Here is a 21,373-nt window from a genome sequence, read left to right as displayed (position 1 = left end):
GGCAGTGTCTCAACCCTCCCCTCTTACTGTGTCTCATCCAAACAGCTTCATCAGCTCAACAGCCCTGAGATGGGCCTGCCTGAGGACCTGGGGTGAATCGAGGCCCCTGCTCTGTTAGGTGGCAACAGCGTCAGCCTGGATGAGCCATGGCCCTGGTCCTGGGGTTTTTGCTTTATCCCCCTTGTAGAAACTAAAGAAGATCATTTCTGGAAGGATGCAAATACCCCGACCCCCCACTCCCCACCCCCCGGGTCAGGCAAACATGCTAGAATCCAGGTTCCGTATTTCAACCTGGGATTTTAATTTTTGGTCATATTATTTTTCCTACAAAGTAGAATTCTTCCTGGGAAATGCAGGGCAGCTTCTTGAAGGTGGGGACGAAGAAGGGGCACTGGCTCTGAACCGATTGCTTTGGAGAAGAATTCAAATGACTTAGGACAATCAAGCAATCTTCTAAGTCAAGAGAATCTGAGGAGGGTGGGGAAAGAGTCAAACATCATCCTCTCTTTCCAGTTCCTTTATATATTTCTTTAAAAAGTTTAAGCTAACCAAAAGGCCCAGGGTTTGGGTTTGGGCTATTTCCTTGGGGGAGGTGCAGTCTGACAGTATGGGGTTGAGGAGGGAGGGAGGGAGGGAGCAGTCCTGCTACAAAGGGGTTCAGATGCATGTCCCTGCAAACCTCCAGGACCTGAGCATGAAAAAAGCAGGGCCCCCTGTACCCCAAGGACCAAATGTGGAACAAAACCCAGACTCCAGCCTCAGGAGCTGAAAGGTGACACTGCGAGCTTGACCACTAAGGGGTGGGCCCTGCCCCATCACCCTTGTGGGTAGCTTTTAGAACATGAAAGTCTGACTATGGATGGGGCCAGGGAGCAAGGCCTAGGGCAGGTGCTCAGGAACAAAGAAGTGGATGGTCAGGGCTCCTGTCCCAGCCCAGCAGGTGGGGGGTGGGGGGCACAGAAGGGAGGGGCTGGGGAGGGGGGTCGTCCACCTGTCAAATGCTAGATCCAAGCGGGTATCTGGGAGTCCTGGGGGAACCAGCACCTACATTTCACCTGCTCCTATTTTTTTGCATTTAAATCCTAACAAAAGTAACATATTTTCCCTTTCTTAGAAATAAAAGAGAAAAAACAAAACAATAAAAAGTTGATATTTCTGGGCCTGCCTGTGTTTGAGTCCCTCTGCCTTGGGCCGCTGGCCCTGCTGTTGGCAGAGAGGGTGGTCACTAGCTGGGTGGGACAAGGTGGCAATAAATAGGAACCATAAACTTCTGTACATAGGAGCGTTGGCTTTTACATTTAATTATCTATTTTTAAAAGTTTTTTTTTCCCCCTCAGTGCATCCCCTTCCCCTCAGCAAATGGCCACTGCTTGCCTGGCCTTGGGGGTGGGGGGCTGCCGACCGCAGTAGCAGAGGGTGAGGTTCCACCTACACCCCAAAAAGCATGAAATATTCACAGCCTCCAACTCCTCGTGGGGTGTTCCACGTGTGTGTGTTGTTTCTTTTCAAGCAACAAAAGGTACAGAAAAGGCACAGGTAACTGCATACATGAAAGCTAAAACAGACGGGGGTCTGAGCAGAAGCTCCTTGGACGGATGGACAGACGGAATGGGGCCCGTGAGAGCAAGATGATTCGAGGAAGTTGGCTGGAAACGTCTGTTGCCGACACCGGAAGCCAGATGCTGAAGCAGCGGAGAGAGACTAAGTGCTTGGGGTGCCCCCGTCCTCGGGCTGCTCTGGAGGTGCCCCGCGCGCCCCATTTCCTGAGGGCTCGGGGGAGCCCTGACTGGTCCTGGGTTCCCCAGAAAGGTTCCTCCTCCGAGCTGGGAAGCGCGTGGAGGCTTCCGCCAGGCAGCCCGTGGAGCTACTGCGGTCCAGTGGCGGGGCAGCCGAGGTCTTGGGGTTGGCGAAAGTGCGCGGTGACTCCAAGCGGGAGCGCCAGGTCTGCTCTGCCCGGCAGCCCTGGGGTGGCCGGGGCAAGGCCTCCGGCGGGGTGCAGGGGCTGTCTGTGGGCGTGGGCTCTGGGGGTTCCCAGTCGGGAGGTCTGCCCAGGCCCCCGCTCGTCCTCTCCTGCTCCTTGGGGTAGTCCCTGCCCTCCAGCTCTGACGAGAGTGTGAACTTGGAGACCTTAGCCACAGGGGACACGGAGGCTGAAGAGCTCTCGGTGGGACTCCAGCGGCCTCTCTCCTGGGCCTCCCGAGCCCCTGTCAGGTCGCTGCCACCTCCAGAGAAGCCACTGACCCAGGCCCTGATGGGCCCGGGCAGCAGGGTGGGGTGGGCCCCCGGCCGGGCCTGCACCATCTGGATCCCACCAATGGGAATCAAGGGGCACGGGGCACGGGCCAAGTGCTGGGAGTGCAGAGGGAGGTGGCTGAAGATGTTATCCTCTGTCCGGGCTGGGACGTGGCCGTGGAAGTCATGGGGAGCGGAGAAGGGCCGGAAGGAGAGAGGATGAGCAGGGCCAGGTGAGCAGGAGGGACTTCGGTACTCGGCCTTCTGCTGGGGTCAGAAAACAAGACATGGTAAAGAGAGGGTTCCATGCTGGTCATGTATGAGGCCTAGAGATCACAGAGCAAGTCACGGCCGAGCTGGGGCCAGAACTGGAGTCCCCAGCTCCCTGCCCGTGGGCTGCCCTGTGCCTGGCTGCCCTGACTGTCAAGGGCCGCCACCACCCCACGCAACCAGGAGCCCCTTCAGGCCTCCAAGCCTCCAAGCCCGTCTTCTGGGGAGGGGGTACTGAAATATTTTCCACTAAAACAAGTGACAGAAAAGTGGTAGGACTGCGTCCCGTCAAAGGTGGAAAACTTGGGAGACCTGGAAAAACAAAGTAGTCCCTTCAAGTTCCGGCTCTCACAGGTTTCACTGTATCAGCTACTTAGGTGGCTGAGCTATTTAATTCCAGGTGTGTGCCTTGGATAGAGGAGTGAATGGTGCAATTCCCCCACCCACAGGGGAGAACCAGCCCAGAACCACAGGGGCAGGAACTCACCCAGGGGGAGGCGCCAGTCTCGGGGCTTCTGCCGAGAAGCTTGTGAGGTAGAGGCGCGGGCGCGAAGAGAGCCCGCGGGGCCAGCCCCAAGCCTAGGCCACGCTCGCCCACTGCGGGGCTGCCTGGTGCAGCCGAGGCCCCCTTCCCTGGCAGCGCTGGCCGTGGCGGTGACTCGGCCTGACCCAGGGGCCTTCTCCTGGTGGGCGAGTGTCTGGAAGGGCCTGGATCTGTGGAGCCCTCGCGCTCAGGGGGCAGATGTGATCGAGGGGGCAGTTCCCTTCGCAGGGGGCTGGGGCTGAGAGGAGACAGCTCGAGTCTTGGGGACCCACAAGGGAGAGGGCCCATGTCCCTCCCTGGACCGGTCTGGTGGCCAGGCGGGCTGGGGGCTGAGGCCTGTGGTTCTCGGGCCGGTGAACATCGATGGGGAGATGAGTCGTTTTTGGTGAGTGAGTGTTTGCGAGCCAGCGGTGGGCGGCTGCCCGCTTCTTTGCTTGGAGACCACGGCCTTCTAGGCGACACAGCCTTGGAGCTCAGGGCCGAGCCTGCGTCCCTCTCCACCGGGCCCAGAGGGGCCGGTCCCAGCTGGGGGAGGCACAGGATGCTCTGGCTGGACGTGGAGCCAGTGCCCACTGGCAAGTGCTCAGCTTCTGAGGCTGAGCTGCCCCGAGCAGCCTGGTTGCCAAAGGGGGCATCTGGGGGCTGAGGGCCCTGCCTGGGCGAGGAGTCTGCCCGCGGCATGCCTGGCGCGCCAGGCGGGGGTGCCTCTGAGGACGGTCTAGATGGCTCATCCTGGCTCTCCTCCTCGTCCTCATCCTCGTCTTCATCGAGGTCCGAGTCTGAGTCAGAGTCCTCCAGGTCTGAAAACTGGTGCTCCTCCACAGCCTCCGAGCCCTCTCGCCCTTCCAAGTCCTGGAACGGGTCGTCACTGGTTCCTGGGGGACAAACGCAGGAGACATGGGGTCACAGTTGGGCCCTGGGACCATGCTGGCCTCACAGCCGCTCCTCTCCAAGCCCCAGTTTCCTCATCTGCAAACTGGGCACAGTAGCCCTGGCAACAGCACAGCATTACTGGGCCGATTAAGGGACATAATAGATATGAGAACACTTTGTAAATAATAATAGTACTATTATCGACCGCCTACTACTAATGTGAAGACAGGCCTGGTGACCTGTTTCTGAAAAGTCACAGCCTTGAAAACTCCATGGGGCAGTTCTAGTCTGCACACATGGGGTCACCGTGAGTCGGGATCGACTTAACAGTAACTAACAACCTGCCACGTGCCAGGTTCAGTTCTAAGGGCTTCATTTGTGTTAATTCATTTAGTTCTCAATAATCCTCTGAGGCTGTCAGCCCCATGTTACAGATGACACAACTGAGGTACAGAGAAGTGAAGTAACTTGCCCAAGTAAGGTAAATGGCAGGGCTGGGACTGAACCATAGGAAGTAAGACTGTGGGCTGGGTTGTTTTTTACTAGCGGTCAGTGCTGGCTCCACCATGAGCACGTCACGTCACCTTGCTGTGCCTCAGTCTCCTGTGTCAAATGAATGTGAGGGTCTCACCTCCCAGGGTTTGTTAGGCATCACCGTGTGCCCAGCACATAGCAAGGGCTCAAATAATGATGATCACTACTAATATATGAATGATGGAATCTACTGTTTGGAGACAGGGCAGTCATGCTGGCTGGCCCAGTAGCACAGAGCCACAGTCAGACAAGACGCACATGCGCCACTGTGGCCGGGCCGCCGCTGGCTGGCACAAGGGCCTCTGTGGGTCTCGGCTGGCACCAGCTGCAGAGTGGGGCCCCATCCCAGCCGCACTCTTGTCCAGAGGAGCCGCGGCCTTTGGGGAGCCTGTGCCACTCCTGGCAGAGGGGAGCAGGCTCTGAAATACTAGCCTCCTGGTCTGGCTTCTCATGGGGCTGCCCCAACCAGCCAGGCCACCTCTAACAAGTTTGGGCATCTCTGAAATGGGCAGCAATCTGGATGATACAGAGAGCTCAGCTAACATCTGGCTCACCTGGCAGGCTCCTGAAGGTTTGGGTTCTGCCAGCCTGTTGCCAAGCCAGACTGCTGTGAACCATGTTTCTGGCCTGCAGGGTGTGGGCAGGTGACAGGTGGGCTGAGAAGCCAGTCAGCCAGCCTCTTGACCTTATTCTGAGATGCCAGCACCACCCCCACTCCTGACCAAGACAGTTGGACGTACACACTGACCCAGGCCCAGGCCGCTGTTGTAATCAGGCCCCAATCCTGACAAAGGGAGCTGGATGCACGTGCTGACTGAGGTCTCTAATGCTACCAGGCTTCCTAGCCCCACCATGCCCAGCTGCCCTGGGGGCAGAGAGCAAAGGCTTCAGGCTTCCAAGTCACTCAAGATGCCACAGTAAAATCCACAACTGCAGGAAACGTGTGAATTCAGGAGATGGAGGTCAAGATTCCGGGGTGGAACTGGGGCTGGCAGGCGAAGGGGGAGCCAAGGCGGTGGGGCAAAGTCTCCTGGCAGCTGGGAGCAGAATGACAATGGAGATCAGAAGGGAATGGGGGCCTGGGGGGGGGGGCTGCCCACCTCAGCCCACCAGTCTTCTGTCAGTTTGTTGTCCTGTGGTGGCTCGTGTGTTGCTGTGATGCCAGAAGCTATGCCACTAGGATTTCAAATACCAACAGGGTCACCCATCATGGACAGGTTTCAGCAGAGCTTCTAGACTAAGACAGACTAGGAAGAAAGGCCTGGCCCTCTCCTTCTGAAAATCAGCCAGTGAAAACCCCATGGATCACAACAGAATCTTGTTGGGTACAGTGCTGGAAGATGAGCCCCCTAGGTGGGAAGGCACTGAAAATACACAGTGGTCACAAAAATGGACTGGGCAACATTTCGTTCTGTTGGACATGGGGTCGCCATGCGTTGAAGCAGACTTGAAGGCAACTAACAGCCACAAAAGGATGGGGGGTGGGAACAAAACCCACTTAGCAGTTTCACCCCAGGCTTGACTTGTGGAGAACTCACAGGACCCCGGGAACTCACCTAGCCCCACACCTCATTTACATATGGTGAACCCCTAGGCACAGATTTTACCCAAGGGCTTAACCAGAATTACCCAGCGAGCTAGTGGCTCAGTCCAGACTATAGTTTACAGCCCTTGCATTCTTACACTGCCAGTTTAAAATGATGTTTATGCATTGAGAAGCAGGCAACGGTCTCTGAGTTTGAATCCTGGCTCCACCACTCCCTTGTTGTGTGATGTTGGCCGAGTTACTTAACCCTCTCTGTGTTCAGTTTTCTCATCCGTAAACTGGGGGTAATAGTAATAGAATCTACCTCATGAAGCTGGTGGGAGGGTTGAATGAGGTAATGCATGTATCATCTGGGGCCGGCATGGCACACATTGCCTAATAACCCATTGCCATTGAGTCAATTCTGAATCATAGCACCCTACAGGACTGAGCGGAACTGCCTCCTAAGGTTTTCAAGGCTGTTAATCTTTACAGAAGCAGACTACCACAGCTTTCTCCCATGGAGCTGCTGGTGGGTTCGAACTGCTGACCTTTCGGTTCGCAACCAAGAGCTTAACCCACTGTGCCACCAGGGCTCCTACAGTGCCTAATAAACCTTAGTTATTCCATCTCCGTGGTTAGCCTCTGGCTGCTAAACAAAAGGTCGGCAGTTCAAATCCACTAGCCGCTCCTTGGAAACCCTGTGGGGCAGTTCTATTCTGTCCTATAGGGTCACTATGAGTTGGAATCGACTTGAGAGCACCAGGTTTGGTTTTTATTCCATCTCTGGTTACCTCAGCGATCTCAGGCAAAGGCAGTGGGGTCAGGCATTGTGAGCACTTTGCAGATGAGGCTTGGAGGGGCAGTGCTGCTAGTGAGCAAGGGACAAGCCCAGCGTCTCCTCATATCTCGCAAAGGAGGGCTCCTAAAGACCCTCTTTACTGACGAGGAAGCACCCCGCGCATGAATGAAACTTTACAAGAAGCCAAGGGTCCCCTGACTAGTGCAGGGCTCGCAAGGTCCTCCACATCTGGGCAACCCATTTCTAAAGCCCCTCATAAAGCTGTCCGGCCACTGCTGGCATCACAACCAACACTCAACAAAGCCCTGCCACTTGAGGCGTGGGCCTGGGACGGCAGACGGAGACGGCATGCAGCTCGCAGACGGCGCTACTACGATTTCGCCACAAGGTGGCGCTAGTGCTCAACTGCATCACCGTCAAGGGCGGCAACCCGGCCGTCCGCAGGTCCAGGCTGTCCTCCCACATCTTTACTTTGTATCGAACAGACACGAACTCTGCTGCTCCTCCCTGAATGTTCCAAATCACGGGACATGGCAACTCCATCCTTGAAGTTTCCTAAGCCATAAACCTTGGAGTCATCCTCGCTCCTCTTTTTCTCAAGAGCCTCCCTCCCCCATTATGATATGCCAGCAAAACCTGTCCACTCCACCTCCAAAGTGTATCAGAATCCGCCCACCACTCCCACCGCGCCCGCCCACCTGGTCCAAGCCAATGTGTGTTTTGCTTGGATCCCTGCTTCCACCTCTGCCCCCCTACTGGCCGTTCTCCAGCACAGCCAGAGTCAAAGGAGTCACTCTACTCAGTAAAGCCAAGATCTCACCACCCCAAAAAATTTGGTCCAGCTCCCTCTGACCTCATCTTTCCCACCCCGCCCCCTCGCCCACGGGCTCCAGCCACACCCACCAAGCCCTTTACCCCCCAGGGACCTTGCACCTGCTGTTCTCTCTGCCTGGAACACTCGCCCCCAGACACCACCTGGCTCCTTGATCCTCGCTCCATTCAGGTTCTGTGCTTGCACCTCCCTATTTCATAGCATGGGCGCTCCCTCCCCACACTGTCCAGCTTCTCACTTGGCACTTTCTGTCTTTTACTTTTTGCTTCATACTTATTGTCCCCGCCACGTTCCATCTTCGTTCATTGCCCGTGCCCCCCTCTAATCGTAAGCTTACTGAGGTCAGGAGCTGTGTCTTGTGCACTGCTGTCTCTCCAGCACCTAGAACAGGGCCTGAGATAGGGTGGTGCTTACTAATTATTTCTGGAATGAGTGCATTGACTTCATCCTCACAAAAGTTGGGCCGGATCATCCATATTTGCCTCATGGGGAAAAGGGGGCTGGAGACGGCCAGGGACCTGCCCAGGGTCTCTCCTGCCCAGGGGAGCTCCAGGCTTGCGCTTAGCCTCCCCCGAGGCATTAGGGTGACAGGGAGCCAGTGGCCTTTGTATAACCTTGGGCAAATGCCTTTACCTGTCTGAGCTTTACTTCCCTCAACATAAAATGGGGTGACACACGTTTCCACCGCCTGATATGAGACAATGTCTGCAAATAGCCTGCTGTGCATGCCTGAAAAACATGGTAACCCCACATCCTAGTTTTGGAGGAAGAGCCCCAGGTTCATGTGTCCTGTGCAATAAAAGTGATTTATTTCACTCAAGAGAAAATGTGATTTAATGCCTACCCTTTTGTAAGACTACAAATACATCCCCAGAAGAGAGAAAACAAAAATGGAACAAAACACACACACACACTCACACACCCCTTTGTCACACCTTAAGTCCTGAGTCTGATTTCAGGAAAGTGGTCAAAGGCTCGCCAGGTGTGGGGAAGTGCCTCCGGCCTCCTCCAGCAGACTGCCCGTCCACCAACCTGCCAGGGCCCTGCTAGCTCCCTCCCCTGATGTCAAGGCTGTGTGGTGCCAGCCAGGCCCACTGCCTTTGACTCACCTTCCTCCTCTCCCTTGTCTAGTAAAAAACTTGCTCTAATATGCCTCTCAGTGACGGAGGACATGGCTGGGGATGGGGATGGGGTGGAGTAGGGACGACAAGAGGCTGTCAGGTCTGGCTTCAGCTCTCTTGAAAGCCTCCCAGATTCTCCAGAAGGCCCAGTGTGCTCAGGGCTGAGTGTGCAGATGTGAGTGTGGGTGTGGATGAGGGCAGAGTCAAGAATTGCGTGGCGTGGGGTGACAGGTTGTAGCTGGATTTACTGAGCAAACTGCCTTTAGTGTGAGCATTACAATACAGCATAAATTGAAAACCAGGGCTATTTGGAATGAATTTTGGAGTGTAAAAACAGGCAACAAGGCCTCAAGGCCCTGCAGCACCTGACCCTCAACTTCCCTACCCCATCTTCCCTCCCTTTGCGCCAGACGCTCCCCGACACTGGGTGAGCTCAGAGGGCTGAGGGCTCTGGTTCAGATGTGTCTGGGCTGGCCCTGGTCAGGGGGCTGGGATCCCCCTCCACTCATTACCACCCTGTGTATGTATGTGTGTGTGTGTGGATGGGGGGGTTGGATGTCCTTGCCCCTTCTGCCTGTGAGTGTTTCCCTCCATTAATTTGGTTCAGAAGAAAAAGAGCTGGCCATCAGGCAAGAGAAAACAGAGATCAGGGATTAGTGGGAAATCCTGGAGCTCAGATCTCTCATCTATACGCGGGAATAGTATCCCTGACTGCTGCACTGAGCTGTTGGGAGACCCTGAGCAACAGCAGAGCAGCACCGGGGCTGGGGAAAGCCCAGAGGCCTGCGCTGGGAGAGGGGCCGGCAGCAGCTCTGTGGGAGAAATGGCCCTCCAAGTCCCAGGACGAAGGGGACCTTGGTAAAGAAAGGCTCAGCTCTAAAAGGGGGAAGAGGGGAGAGGAGGGAAGTATAGGGTGGGCCAGGAAACCAGGATGCAGACAGGGGCAGAAGCTTCTGACTCCCTGGACATAATCGTGATGATTGAGGGGGCTCTGCACACACAGGGAGCTCTGCACACGTGTGCACACACAGGTGCCTCGCTGAGGGCTCTGCACACTTGTCATGCTCCTGCAAGACTGGGATATGTAGAGCATAATTCGGAGGCCTCAGCAAATTATTTCAGCAGAATCCCATGTACTGAAAGCTAGCGTCTCACAGGTGCAAGGAAATGGACACCCAGGAAGACCCCAAAGCAGCAAGCTGGCCCTGTGTGCATTTTCATCCCTGGCTCTCTTGCCATCACACACCATCTTGGACTCTTTCATACTCGGTTTCTGGGCCCTGGAAACCAGGTGTGTAAGAGATGAGCGGAGCTGGGAGACAGGGAACGTGGACTCCAGACCCTGCTCTGCCTCCGATGAGCTATGATTTTGGCTGGTTACCTGCCCCCCTGAGCCCCAGCCTCCTCGTCTGTACCATGTGGAGAGTCTCAGACCCTCCTACCTGATGGCTCCCAACAGGGCCTGGCACCCCTGTGGCCCCATCCTCATTCTGTGGGGAAGAGTATGGGCTCTGGAGACAGCTGAGCTTCAAACTGTAGCTCGGCCACTTCCTGAGCTGTGTGACCCTGGGTAAGTCACTTAACCTCTCTGGCCTCATCTGTAAAACGGAGCCTATAACAGGATGTACCTTGCAGAGTTATGGTGAGGAGTCATTGAGATAATTCATGGCATGTATTTAGAACATGCCTGACATGTAGTAGGTGCTCAAATCAATGTTGGCTATAATTACTCAGGAATTAATTTCTTTAACAAACATTCATTGAGCACCTACTGGGGGCCAGGCATGTTCTAAACACATCAGCACTGCACGGTAGAACACAATGCCCAACAGCCGCGGCTGCATGTCCTATGTCCTATGAGAGCATGGGGACAGGCTCTGCCATTCTGTGAATTTAACCTTGTTCATCCTCTGTCTCCTAGTGGTTGGGAAAAGTGGAGGGGAGGGCATGGGATAGGGGGAGGAAGAGGAGGTTGATGGGGTGCTGCGGAGAGGAGGAGAGAAAGTAAGAGAGGGAGAGAGAAAGAGTAGGGGAGAAGGGGGAAGAGGTGAGAAAGGAAGGAGAGGAGGGAGAAGAGGAGGAAGAGGGAGGGGGAGAAGGAAAAGAGGGGAAGGAGGGGGGAGAAGAGGGAGGAGCGGCCGGGAGGGAGGTGGCGACTCACAATGACTCCTTACCTTCTTCCGCTTCCAGCTCCTCCAGCACCCCTGTCTCTTGGCACTTTTTGCTGTGGGCTTTCGACTTCATGTGCTTAGTCAGATTCCCTGGAAAAAAAGGAAAGCAGACTCAGGCTTGGCTGGAGGGTCGGGTGCCAGGGCAGGCTGGGGCTCAGAGGCATCACTTGGCTGCAGGCCGTCGCTTCTCAGCATATTCCAGGCTGTGCCAGCTGCAGGGAGGGCAGGGGCTGGGGCGTCCCTATGCCCCAGTGCTCAGGCCCACAGGCCGGATGCGCAGCCACAGCTGCTGTTTAAGGTGGACGCTGGAGTTGGGTTGGGTGGGCGTGGGGCTGTGAGGGGCAGAGGGTTTAATGAGGGAGTGAGATGCTGGTTAAAAACAAACAAAAAAATTAATTAAAAAAGACCTCAAGTGCATTAAGTTTTTCCCTGCTCCTGGGTTAACTCTGGCTCAGGTGCTGTGACAATCATTAGACGGGATCATTGACTATCTCAGTGCTGGGATGCCATGGGGGGGCTCCTGCTAACCAACAGAGTGGGTGGGTGCTGAGGATCCCCTTCTGGCTGAGGACACTTCTAGGGGAGCCCAGAGGACTTGGGGAGAGGAACCAGGACTATTGGGAATGGGGAGAGGGCAGACAGTGAGAGCAGGGAAGTGTGGCGGACATGAATCCAGGAGCCAGAAGGCTGGGGTTCAAGCCCTGACTTCCGTCAAGAAGTTGGGTCTCCTTCCTGGGCCTCATTTTTCCTCAAGGGAGCAGTGCCAGGAAGGCCGGGGCAAAGGCTCTGTCTGGCTCCATGCTTACAAAGCCCTCGTAGGGGAGGCTGCCTCTGCCCCAAGTCCTCAGTCCAGCCCACAGCATAATGAGCAGGGGCAGCAGCTCTGGAATCAGGGAGCAGTGGCAACTGCTGCAATTCTGCCCCACAGGTGCACAGTACTTCACAGGCCCCAGGGCTCTGTGGGCAGGAATGTCCTGGGCAGGAGGGGCAGAGCACTCCCGCTTGCCCCCAGGAGAGTGCAAGCTAGATGCCTCCGGGTGTTCCTTTCAGCCCAGCAGCCACCCCTAAATTGTGATAGGTTCACTGTTGCTCTGGAAATTGCTATATTTTGATATGGTCATTCATATAATAAATTATAAGGTCCCAGAGTCAGGTGCTGTGACTCATTAATCTTATTAGTTGGTAAGTTTGAATGGATGGATGAAAGAGAGAATAGACAAATGTAACACTCTTGGAATGGATGCATAGAGAGCTTGATGGATGGATGGATAAGTGGATGAGAGAAAATATGGAGTGGAGGAAGAACAGGAAGATGGACAGATGGATGAGAGCTGGATGAGTGGATAAACAATGGATAGACAGATGGTGGATAGAGGAGTAGATGAATAAATAAATGGAAGGATGAATGGACAATGGGTCAATAAACAGATGGGAGGATGAAGAACTGGATGAAATGGAGAACGGCTGACTGGTGCATGCATATTTAAATGTATGGGAGGGCAGACAGGAGAATAAAAGAATGAGAAGATGGGTGAAAGGATGGATGAACAGGAGGACGAGTGGGAGAATGAGAGAGACAGTGAGGATGAATGAAAAAATAAATGGGAAGGTAAATGGATAGGAAGACAAACTATTAGATGAGAGGATGGGAGAAATGGATAAACAGGATGGATGAATGGATGGATGGATGGGTGAATAGGTAGAGAGTTCATTAATGAGGCAAGAGTGCTTCCTAACCATTTTCAGAATTTCAAGGGCTCCTCAGGGTTTTGCTGAGAGGCTAAGGGGGAATCTTAAGCTGGGATCCCCCAAGGTGTGCAGATGCAGGCAGCAGGGATAGATGAGAAGCTGGATCCTTTCCTCTTTCCTACCCTTGGCCCTCATCTATGATTGTAATCTTCTCAACTCAGATTTTCCTGCTATAACTGTAAAGAAACCTGGATCCTCTACTCCTGGGCAAAGGGAAGCAGGGCCATACCTTTCAGAGTTATCTTGGGACCAGAGGGTCCCCAAAGGTCCCTATTCAGCCTTGTGGACCTCCACCCTCACTGTCCAGAATAGGTCAAGCCTGAGTAGGACAGTCAGGAGGCGGGAATAGGCATCTGAGGTTTTCCATGGACCAGAGATACCAACTGTGCCCTGAGGTTCTGGAACCAGACCCAGCCTCCCTTGACCACCCCAGGTCACGGAAGACTCTGAACACTGCTTGTTCTGGCTTCTACATCACTCATCATACTTGTTCTGCCTGGAAAGTCTAGGTTTCTATTCAACCAAGTCTGATGCCGAGCACATGATGGGTGTACAACAACCAGGTGTGGAAAATGCTCTTCACGGAAGAAGCCTCACAGACCATCTAATCCCTCCCCCATCAGGCCCAGGTTTTGCTTCAATTTACCTCTGGGTTCAGGTTCTGGTGACGATGTTAGACAAGATCAGGTGCTGGGATACCATGGGAGGGCTCCCGTTAACCAACATGGTGGACCAACTGGCCCCAAGTCACACTGCTAGTTAGTGCAAAACCCCATCTAGAACTAGGTCCTTTGACTCCAGGGGACTTGTCTGCTCCATACTGTGGCAGAATGGAATGAGAATGGTTTAGGAGCTGGATGGTCTTGGGTTTGAGTTTGGGCTCTGCTGCTTGCTAGTTGTGTGCTCTTGGGTAAGTTTCTTAATCTTCTGAGCCCTGGTTTCTGCACTTGTAAAATAATACCTACCTTGTGGGGGCCCTTGGGGGGGGCTTGATGAGGTAATGCATGTAGAGGGGCAGCACAGTGTGCCTGGCAGAGAGCAGGCGCCCACCACTTGGTACCTCCCTACCTCCCATACCACGTGGCTCCCACAATAATCACTCTGGCCACGCATCGTACTGGGTGTGGAGGAGAGAGATGCTAAGATGATGCTTGGGATGGCATGGGCTTTACTTTTCCTGGTGGCTCAGGGGCTCTTAGGAGAAGGCACCAGGGAGCCTACCTCCCCTCTGCCCCCACCCCTGAAGGCTGCAGGGGAGGAGTTGGGGACTCTGAGGTGATTTTGCCCAGCTGAAGCGAACACTGACTGGGCAGCCTGGGTGTTAGTCCTGGCTCCCTCTGTGACCTCCCCTCTCTGGGGCTGCCTCCTCCACTGTGACATAAGGGAAGTGCATCAAATGGCTGCAGGCATCCTTTACAGACTGGACACCCTTTCCTGGCTGAGGGGCAGAACCTCAGCTTGCCAGGCAGAGTCCACAGATTCTCATTGTCATCCCAGCCACCCACAAAAAGCCCAGCAGTCCTGGAACGAAGGAGGAAAGGCAAGTGGATGAAAAATGATGGGGAGTGTGGAAGAGAGACGGAACCTCCACTTAACAGATCAGCCAATGACCGTGTCTGCCTTGTTTGGCTTTGGCCAACTGCCCCTACCCCACTCTGCCACTTTGTGGACATGAAGACTGTCCCCTGAGGCGATTGGCATGAGGGCCTGTATCCGGCATAGCCACCTCATGGGCCTCTGGGAACCATCTGAGAAGAGGCGACAGGACCTTCAGACCTCCACAGGGACATCCCAGCAGGCTTTCCCGGTCCCATCCCACTGAGACACTCCTCAGTTAGTTCTCAGAGGCCTAGGCTGCTGTCGCAGCATCTGACACAGAGACGGAGACACAGACAGACAGACAGACACAGACAGGAAGGGCTGCCCAGGCCAGGGTGCAGCCAGGTGGTGGCGATAGGAGGACCCCACTGACTGCCTGAGTCAGTCCTGGACCACAGCCCCCAGGTCCAGCCTCAGTTCTCACACAGCCTGGCTTAGGTCCCTGCTCAAGAGTCAGAGGGAAGGGAGGATATACAGGCAAACTGATGGAGGAGGCAGATAGTCTGTGAGAGGAGGGCGGCCTATGTTATCTGAGCGGGTGGCTGACAGGGCTCACCACACACTACTCCAAAAAGACACACGGCCTTGGAGCTCCAGTGTCCTGCTTCTTCCCTCACTTCCCAGTGGGCAGAGACAGGTAAGAGGAGCTTGCTTTGCTTCTACCTGCTGTCCACCCAAACCTGCCCCCTCTGCCAGTCAGAGTCTGAAATTCCACCATTTCAGATTCACTCACTGCTTTGGCTCTTGAGGTATTTTCTTCCGTAAGCCCCCATGAAAATTTGAGAAAGCACTCAGCACACTCCTTGGTATTGGTTGAGAGCAAAGCCTTGGGGACTGGCCTTCAGGATGGCATTAGGACGCTCCACACTCTGGCAAATGCAGATGGTCTGCAGCCCCTCTGCTGGGATTATATACCTTCGACTCTCCAGGACTTGAGCTTCCAGGGCTCTGTCCTGGCTCAGAGACCCAGGGAAGGGACCCAGGAGAGGCTCCTTGTGGCTTCCAATGAAGGCATCTCCGGGGAAATGGGTGCTCCTTCTCGGGACCCAGGCCTCTCTCAGACCTGGCAAAATGGGCGAGCAGACAGAATTGAGTGGGCCCTCCCCCCAGGGGGAGACTGCTCAGGCTAGAAACTCAGCCAGGATGGATTTTTTTGGTCTCATGTGGTGGGGTGACGGCTCTCTCAGGCAGTGGACACCTGGGGATGCTTGATGGGCCTCAGGTGTGCTCCGCATGGTCCCCCACCCACGCCTGTCTATTTGAGCTGGAAGGCTCAGGGGCTGGGCTCCTCCTGCTGAGAACGGGACAATACAGTCTCACAGGCACACCCTGGGAATAGGGGCAGCAGCCCTGACTGCTCTGGAGACCACCTGATTGGAGCCTTCCGCCATTCCCTCCAGAGAAAGTGGGGAGCTGCTCACAGAGAGGAGGGCCATGAGGTAGGTATCCTGGGCCATTAGGTAGGCGTCCTGGGCTCTAGCCACAGCTCTAGCATTAAAGAACTTTCATTTTCTGGGACTCACTTTCCTCATTTTTGGGGGGCGGGGGGTGGGGGGCTTGGACAAGAGATTAGTAGCTTTTGGAGTCGATGACTATTATTTAAATTGTAAATCAATAATTCCCACCTCTCTCTCTCACCAAGTCCCAACTGGCCACCTAAGGTCAGAGGAAGTGGGGTTGGAGGGGACACATGGGGGGCAGAACACCCCTCCAGGGCTGATGTACCTTGGGCCAAGCTGTTCTGGAGGTGACAAGGCTCCAGGGTTTGAGGTGCCTTCGATGCACCCATGGGGCAGGTATGGGGGCTCCTGGCCCACCCACCCTTGCTGGGCACCCTTTGGAATACTGCTTATGTGACACCAAGGAAGAAGAGGATTGAGGGTAAGGAAACGGAGGACAGGTGCCTCTACCCCAGCTAAAACCTTGGGGGGAAAGTTTGGGCTTAACCTGAGGTTGAAAGGAAAGAAGAGGGCAAGGGGTCAGTGAACGAGGTCAGGAGACCAGGCACGGGAGCACAATCAGAGAGAAGGCCACTGAGCCAGACGCTGTGATCGATTCACCCCTGACCTCGTGCAGAGAGAGTGGGTGGGGCCGGGCAGCAGGAGGACGGAGGAAGTGACGAAGTTTGGAGGACTGGGCTGGGGCCTCTCCAGACAGGCTACTCGACCTCTCTCTCAGGGAGCAGCTTTCCCAAGAGGAGGAAGGTCAACATGGGGCAAGACTGAAGTCTGCCTTCTAGTTCCAGCCACTGAGAAACCAAACGGCTCTTGTGGAGGCCCCCCAACTCGCTCAAAGGAGAAGATAGGACCATCATCCCAGGAAACTGCAAAGCATAAGAGGTTGAAGCCACCAAGGACGCCAAGAGCCCAGTGCCTCCCTCCTGGTCACCTTGGTTTGCTCAGGTGCAAAGGAACGAGGAAGCTTCAATATCTTCCCTGCCTGTTCTGCAGGAGCAGCCAACGGAATCAGCAGAGGGGAAGAGCTTAATCCAAGAACCTCAGCAGACTCGGCCCCCTTCATCCACACCAGAGGCCTGGGCGGCTGCAGCAGGCCAGGCCACCACCATCCCCCATTGTATAACTCTCTGGGACACATACCCTCCACGGCTGGGACTCCTTCCTCTTACAGGTGACTGCCAAAGCCTGTCCTGATCCTGACATCTGGAGGGGAGAGCCGGGCCCTGTTCTGAGAGCTGCAGAGAAGCCGGGCGGAGCAGGACATGGCGGGAGTGTTGAGGTGGTGGAGGTAGGGGCGGACTCTGGCATGAGAAGTGACGATGCGTGTGTTAGGTGGCTCAGGGTGGAATGAATTTCCAAACGCAAGAGTGGCAGTGACAAGTGTGGATGCTGAGGTCATCAGATCAGTGGCTAAACAGCTAGGAGACACGCAAAGGAAAGGGTGATGAGGGAAAATCCGCCAACAGGAGCTGTGCTCAAGAGTGTGCCGGGTTGGTGGGGGGTGGGGGAGGGGTGAGCTGCGAGGGGGAGTGTATGTGGAATCCAGGAGGGTGGACTGGGGGCAGCCACTGCCACACTGCCCGGTCTGGAGCCAGCTGCTCCACCACTGGTTGCTAAGTGGGGCAGGAAATGAGAAAGTAGGGTGCTCTGGGACCCAGGCAAAGAGGCCTGGGCCCCTGGGCTCTGTACTGGGGCTCTCAGAGGGGAGCTCCCTGCACTGGGCAGGGGCAGGTGCCCCAGCCGACTGTCTCTTACCTTTGGTTTTAAAAGCAAAGTGACAGTGCTTGCACACATAGGGCCGGACGTCAGTGTGGGTGCGGATGTGTTTCTTCAGCATGCTGGGCTTCTTGCAGCGAATTCCACACTCCTCACAAACATATTTCCCTCGGCCGCGGCCTCGCACATATACATACTCTTCGTTTGATTTGTACCTATGAGCGACAGGCGTCATAGTAAAGGAAAAAAAAAAAAAAAAAAGGAGGAGAAGAGGCAGGTTCCCACCTCAGAAGATGTACATGTTGCCTAGCTTCCTCCAGCCTGTTACGGACATCGGGAGCGGAAGACGCGGAACCAGAGAGAACCAGAGGTGGGGTGGGCCGAGATGCCCTGGGGATTGACAGTGGATCCCTGTGCCTGCCTTGGCCCACGGATGGGAGGAGCCGCACCTTCCTTTGCCCTGTAGGCAGCAGACACTGGTGCTTCCTGCCAGGGAGGGGGAAGCCCCAGGTCCCCAGATGGCCTCCTTTCCAGAGCCAGCCCCGGCTTCAGTCTCTGCCCATCAAGAACCATCTAAGCCAACAGAGTAATCACGAGATTAAAATAATAACAGCAACAGCACTGGCAGTCACCGTTTACCAAGTGCTCACTCCGTGCGAGGCACTTCACCCAAGCTGAATCATAATCTCCTCAGAGGCAAGGACCCTTACTAACCTGAGGGTCAGAGAGTGTGAGAGACACACCCAAGCTTCCAAAGCCAGAAAGTGACAACCGGGATCAGAACCTGCCCCAAAGCCTGTCCACCTTCCCATTAGGGGCAACAAAGGCTAAAACAGTCTGTTGGGAAGCCACCCAGACACTTGTGTGAGGGGAGGTAACAGGGACCGCCATGATTTCTAGGAGTCCTGCGCTCTCTCCTGTACCTCCACCTCCAGTCATGCTGGGAGTTCTTCAGAACCTAAATTCACAGCCACCTCGACACTCACGGAGCTTCAGGGATCACTTTGGATCATAACAGGAAGTGCCAAAAGCTTTCAGGAGCTGCTTAGGGCAGCCAGTCCACCAGCTGGGCCTCAGGGCCACTGATATTCTCTAGACCTGAATTGAAATGCTCTAATTTCCATATCCACAAGTGCCACAAGGCTCAACAGATCATCATCAAAGCCATCTTGCTGGTCTAATACTACACATGTTCCAGTTCCAGCGGGGCTGGGGAAGGCTGTGGCAGGCAACAGGGCTGAGGGATACTTCCAGGAGAAAAAGCTTTCTCACTTAAGAGACCTTGGGGTCTGTCAGCACAGGAGCTTTGGAGGAGGGTCTGGTCTCTCAGCCTGCTGAACTTGCCTTCCAATGTCTAGCAGAGCCCTGCCCACGCCCCACACTTACACTGCACACCAGGGAGGAAGATGCCAACACATTCCTGCCCAGCAGCAGAAATATGACCAACACACACACACACACACACACACAGTTTTTTGCCACCTCAGATTTGATCAACCAACGCCACTCATGGCATCTAAAACCACCTTTTCTTCACTTTTACAGGCCCTCACTGGACCCGTCAGTTTCAGATGCAAGGTCTTCAGGTCAGGTGGGTCAACTTTCTAGGGCAAAGTGCCATCTTGTGTTTAATGGGAGGAACTGCAGGCCATTGTGGGGGTATTGGGGAGGAATGACTCAATTTTGGTCTTACAATAGGCATCCTATGGCCAAACATGGGGTGCCTGCCTCCCAGTGACAGGGATTCACCCTCATGCGGCAGGCTTCCTAGACCCAAACCAGCTACCCACACCTAGATTTTAATTCCCATGTCCTTCCATCCCACAGGAGACCATCTTCGGTGAAGACAGGCTGAGATGGGGCTCCCTTTCCCAGCAGGGAGAAGACGGAAGTGAGAATGGCTTGGCCTCCTCCTTGCACTGGGGGCTCTGCCACCACCTGGACACCAGCCTCAACTCAGCTGTGCTGTGCTCAGTGGGTCCATGATATCCCCTAACCCCAACCAACAACTACAGTGGAGTCCAGCAGCATTCACCTTCCCCCTATGTCCACTACTGTGGTGGGTGATGTGGGGTCACTCCCACACAGGCATTATGGCCACTATGATGTGACCATGTTTTGGCTGCGTTCTATGCTTAGGCCAACTCAGAAACAGTCATGGTGTCCATTCAACTCGGCTGCTCTCAGATCACTTCATTTCTTCCTCCATATCAAGCTTAGGTGACAAACGGCCTCCCCAAATGAATAGATACACAACCCATCTGTCAGTTTGCCATACCGTGGTGGCTTGCATGTTGCTGTGATGCTGGAAGCTATGCCACTGGTAATTCAAATACCAGCAGGGTCACCCATGGTGGACAGGTTTCAGCAGAGCTTCCAGACTAAGGCAGACTAGGAGGAAAGTCCTGGCAATCTACTTTTGAAAATTATCCAGTGGAAACCTTATGGATCATAACAGAACATTATCTTATTTGCTTGCTTTGGACCTGTCATCAGAAGGGATCAACCGCGAGAGGAAGACATCAGGTTTGGAGGGCCATCGAAGATGTGGGAGAGCCTGGGTGAGATGGATTCACACAGTAGCCAAATGATGGACTCAGACATGCCAGCAATTGTGAAGATGATGCAGGACCGGGCAATGTTTCGTTCTGTTATACATAGGGTCGCCATGAGTCAGAGTTGACTAGATGGCAACTAACAAGAAAAACATGTAGAGAGAGAGAGGATTCTGTTTGAGTGTTCAAGGGCGGTGCCATGACTGGGGAGGCCACATACACAACTACGTACAATGCTTTGTCACCCTCATGGAAGTTATGCACAGCCTTCTGGAAAGCACAAGGGGGGTGCCTGGGTTGGGAGGAGTTGAGGACTGTGAGAGATGGAGGTGGAAGGGAGGGCTTCAGGCCAGGGAACCCAGGGGCAAAGGTGGGAGGTGTTAAAAGGCCTGGAGTGTCTGGTGAGTGAGAGGAGATGAGGTTGGACAAGCAGGACAGGCTGGACCGCCATTGGCTTTGAATGTCATGCTAAAAAGTTTAGATTTGATCAAAGTTGCCTTAAAGATAAGTATGAGAAGACACCTCACTGGCATCGTAGGGAATGGTTTGGAGGAGGAGAGAGTAGTTGTCCAGGCACTATGTACATGTTCTAGGACAGGGATTCTGGGGACTTCTGGGCATAGAACCCACAGGCCTTGGCAGCCATATGGGTGGGCATAGGAAGAATGAAGGAGAAACAATGACCCAACGTTTTCAACTTGGCTCACTCAAGTGCTACCATTCTCAGGCTTGGATGGAAACTGTGTTGGACTCTAGTTTTCAACTGCTGAGTGTGAGATGCCCATGAGAGAGACAGGAAGAAATGCATAGCACAGTTGAAAATCTGGGACTCAGGACAGGAGATGTAGATTTGTGAGGAGGAAGATGACTGCTCAAGAGAGTATATGAAACGAAAAGGGAATAGAGGCCTGAGAAGTACCAAAATGCAACGGTCGCAAAAAACAAACAAACAAAAAACTGCCCCCAGAGAGAGAAGTCAGAGGGAAGATCAGAGAAGTATGGAAGAGCTGTGGTTTGGAAGCTAAGATGAAAGGAGATCAACACAGTCCAGTGTGACAGAGATCTTGGATGGTCACTGAGGGGCCCCAGGACTTTGAAGATGGCAGTCCTGGTTGAATGACCTTGAGTCTGTGACTTCTCTGCTCCTTGAAGGCTGGGACTGGGGCTTGTACAGCTTTGGGGTTCTCACAGGGCCCAGCTCAGGGACAGACATGTGGCAGCTGTCCTGTAGTGTGGACTGGACCCTCCTCCCACCCACGGCCAGTCCTACCTCCTGAGCTCGGGACCCAGCCCCTCCTGCCTACACAGAGACCCCACCTATTAGCTACCCGCCCCCAGCAGTTTCCCAAGGGCCTCATTGCCTCCTTCTCCTGCACCTCCCTATCCCCACAGA

The 21,373-nt window shown here is 54.6% G+C and overlaps 1 protein-coding gene across 1 annotated transcript in view; it reads right to left on the bottom strand.

Annotated features, from left to right (window-relative positions):
- Window positions 1-1,701: 1,701 nt before the first annotated feature.
- Window positions 1,702-21,373, bottom strand: part of HIVEP3 (HIVEP zinc finger 3) — a 511,051-nt gene continuing 491,379 nt past the window's right edge. The window contains exons 8-11 of the mRNA XM_004372078.2: window positions 17,465-17,640; window positions 10,908-10,994; window positions 2,990-3,921; window positions 1,702-2,499 (exon numbers count right to left, since the gene is read on the bottom strand). Of these exons, the coding sequence (XP_004372135.1) occupies window positions 1,702-2,499; window positions 2,990-3,921; window positions 10,908-10,994; window positions 17,465-17,640 (1,993 nt within the window). The remainder of the gene's footprint in view (window positions 2,500-2,989; window positions 3,922-10,907; window positions 10,995-17,464; window positions 17,641-21,373) is intronic.

Source organism: Trichechus manatus, unplaced genomic scaffold, assembly GCF_000243295.1.
Source record: "Trichechus manatus latirostris isolate Lorelei unplaced genomic scaffold, TriManLat1.0 scaffold00015, whole genome shotgun sequence".
In the NCBI taxonomy this organism is placed as follows: Eukaryota; Metazoa; Chordata; class Mammalia; order Sirenia; family Trichechidae; genus Trichechus; species Trichechus manatus.
The sequence above is the reverse complement of the archived record's forward strand: the minus strand, read 5'-3'. Positions and strand labels throughout refer to the sequence as shown.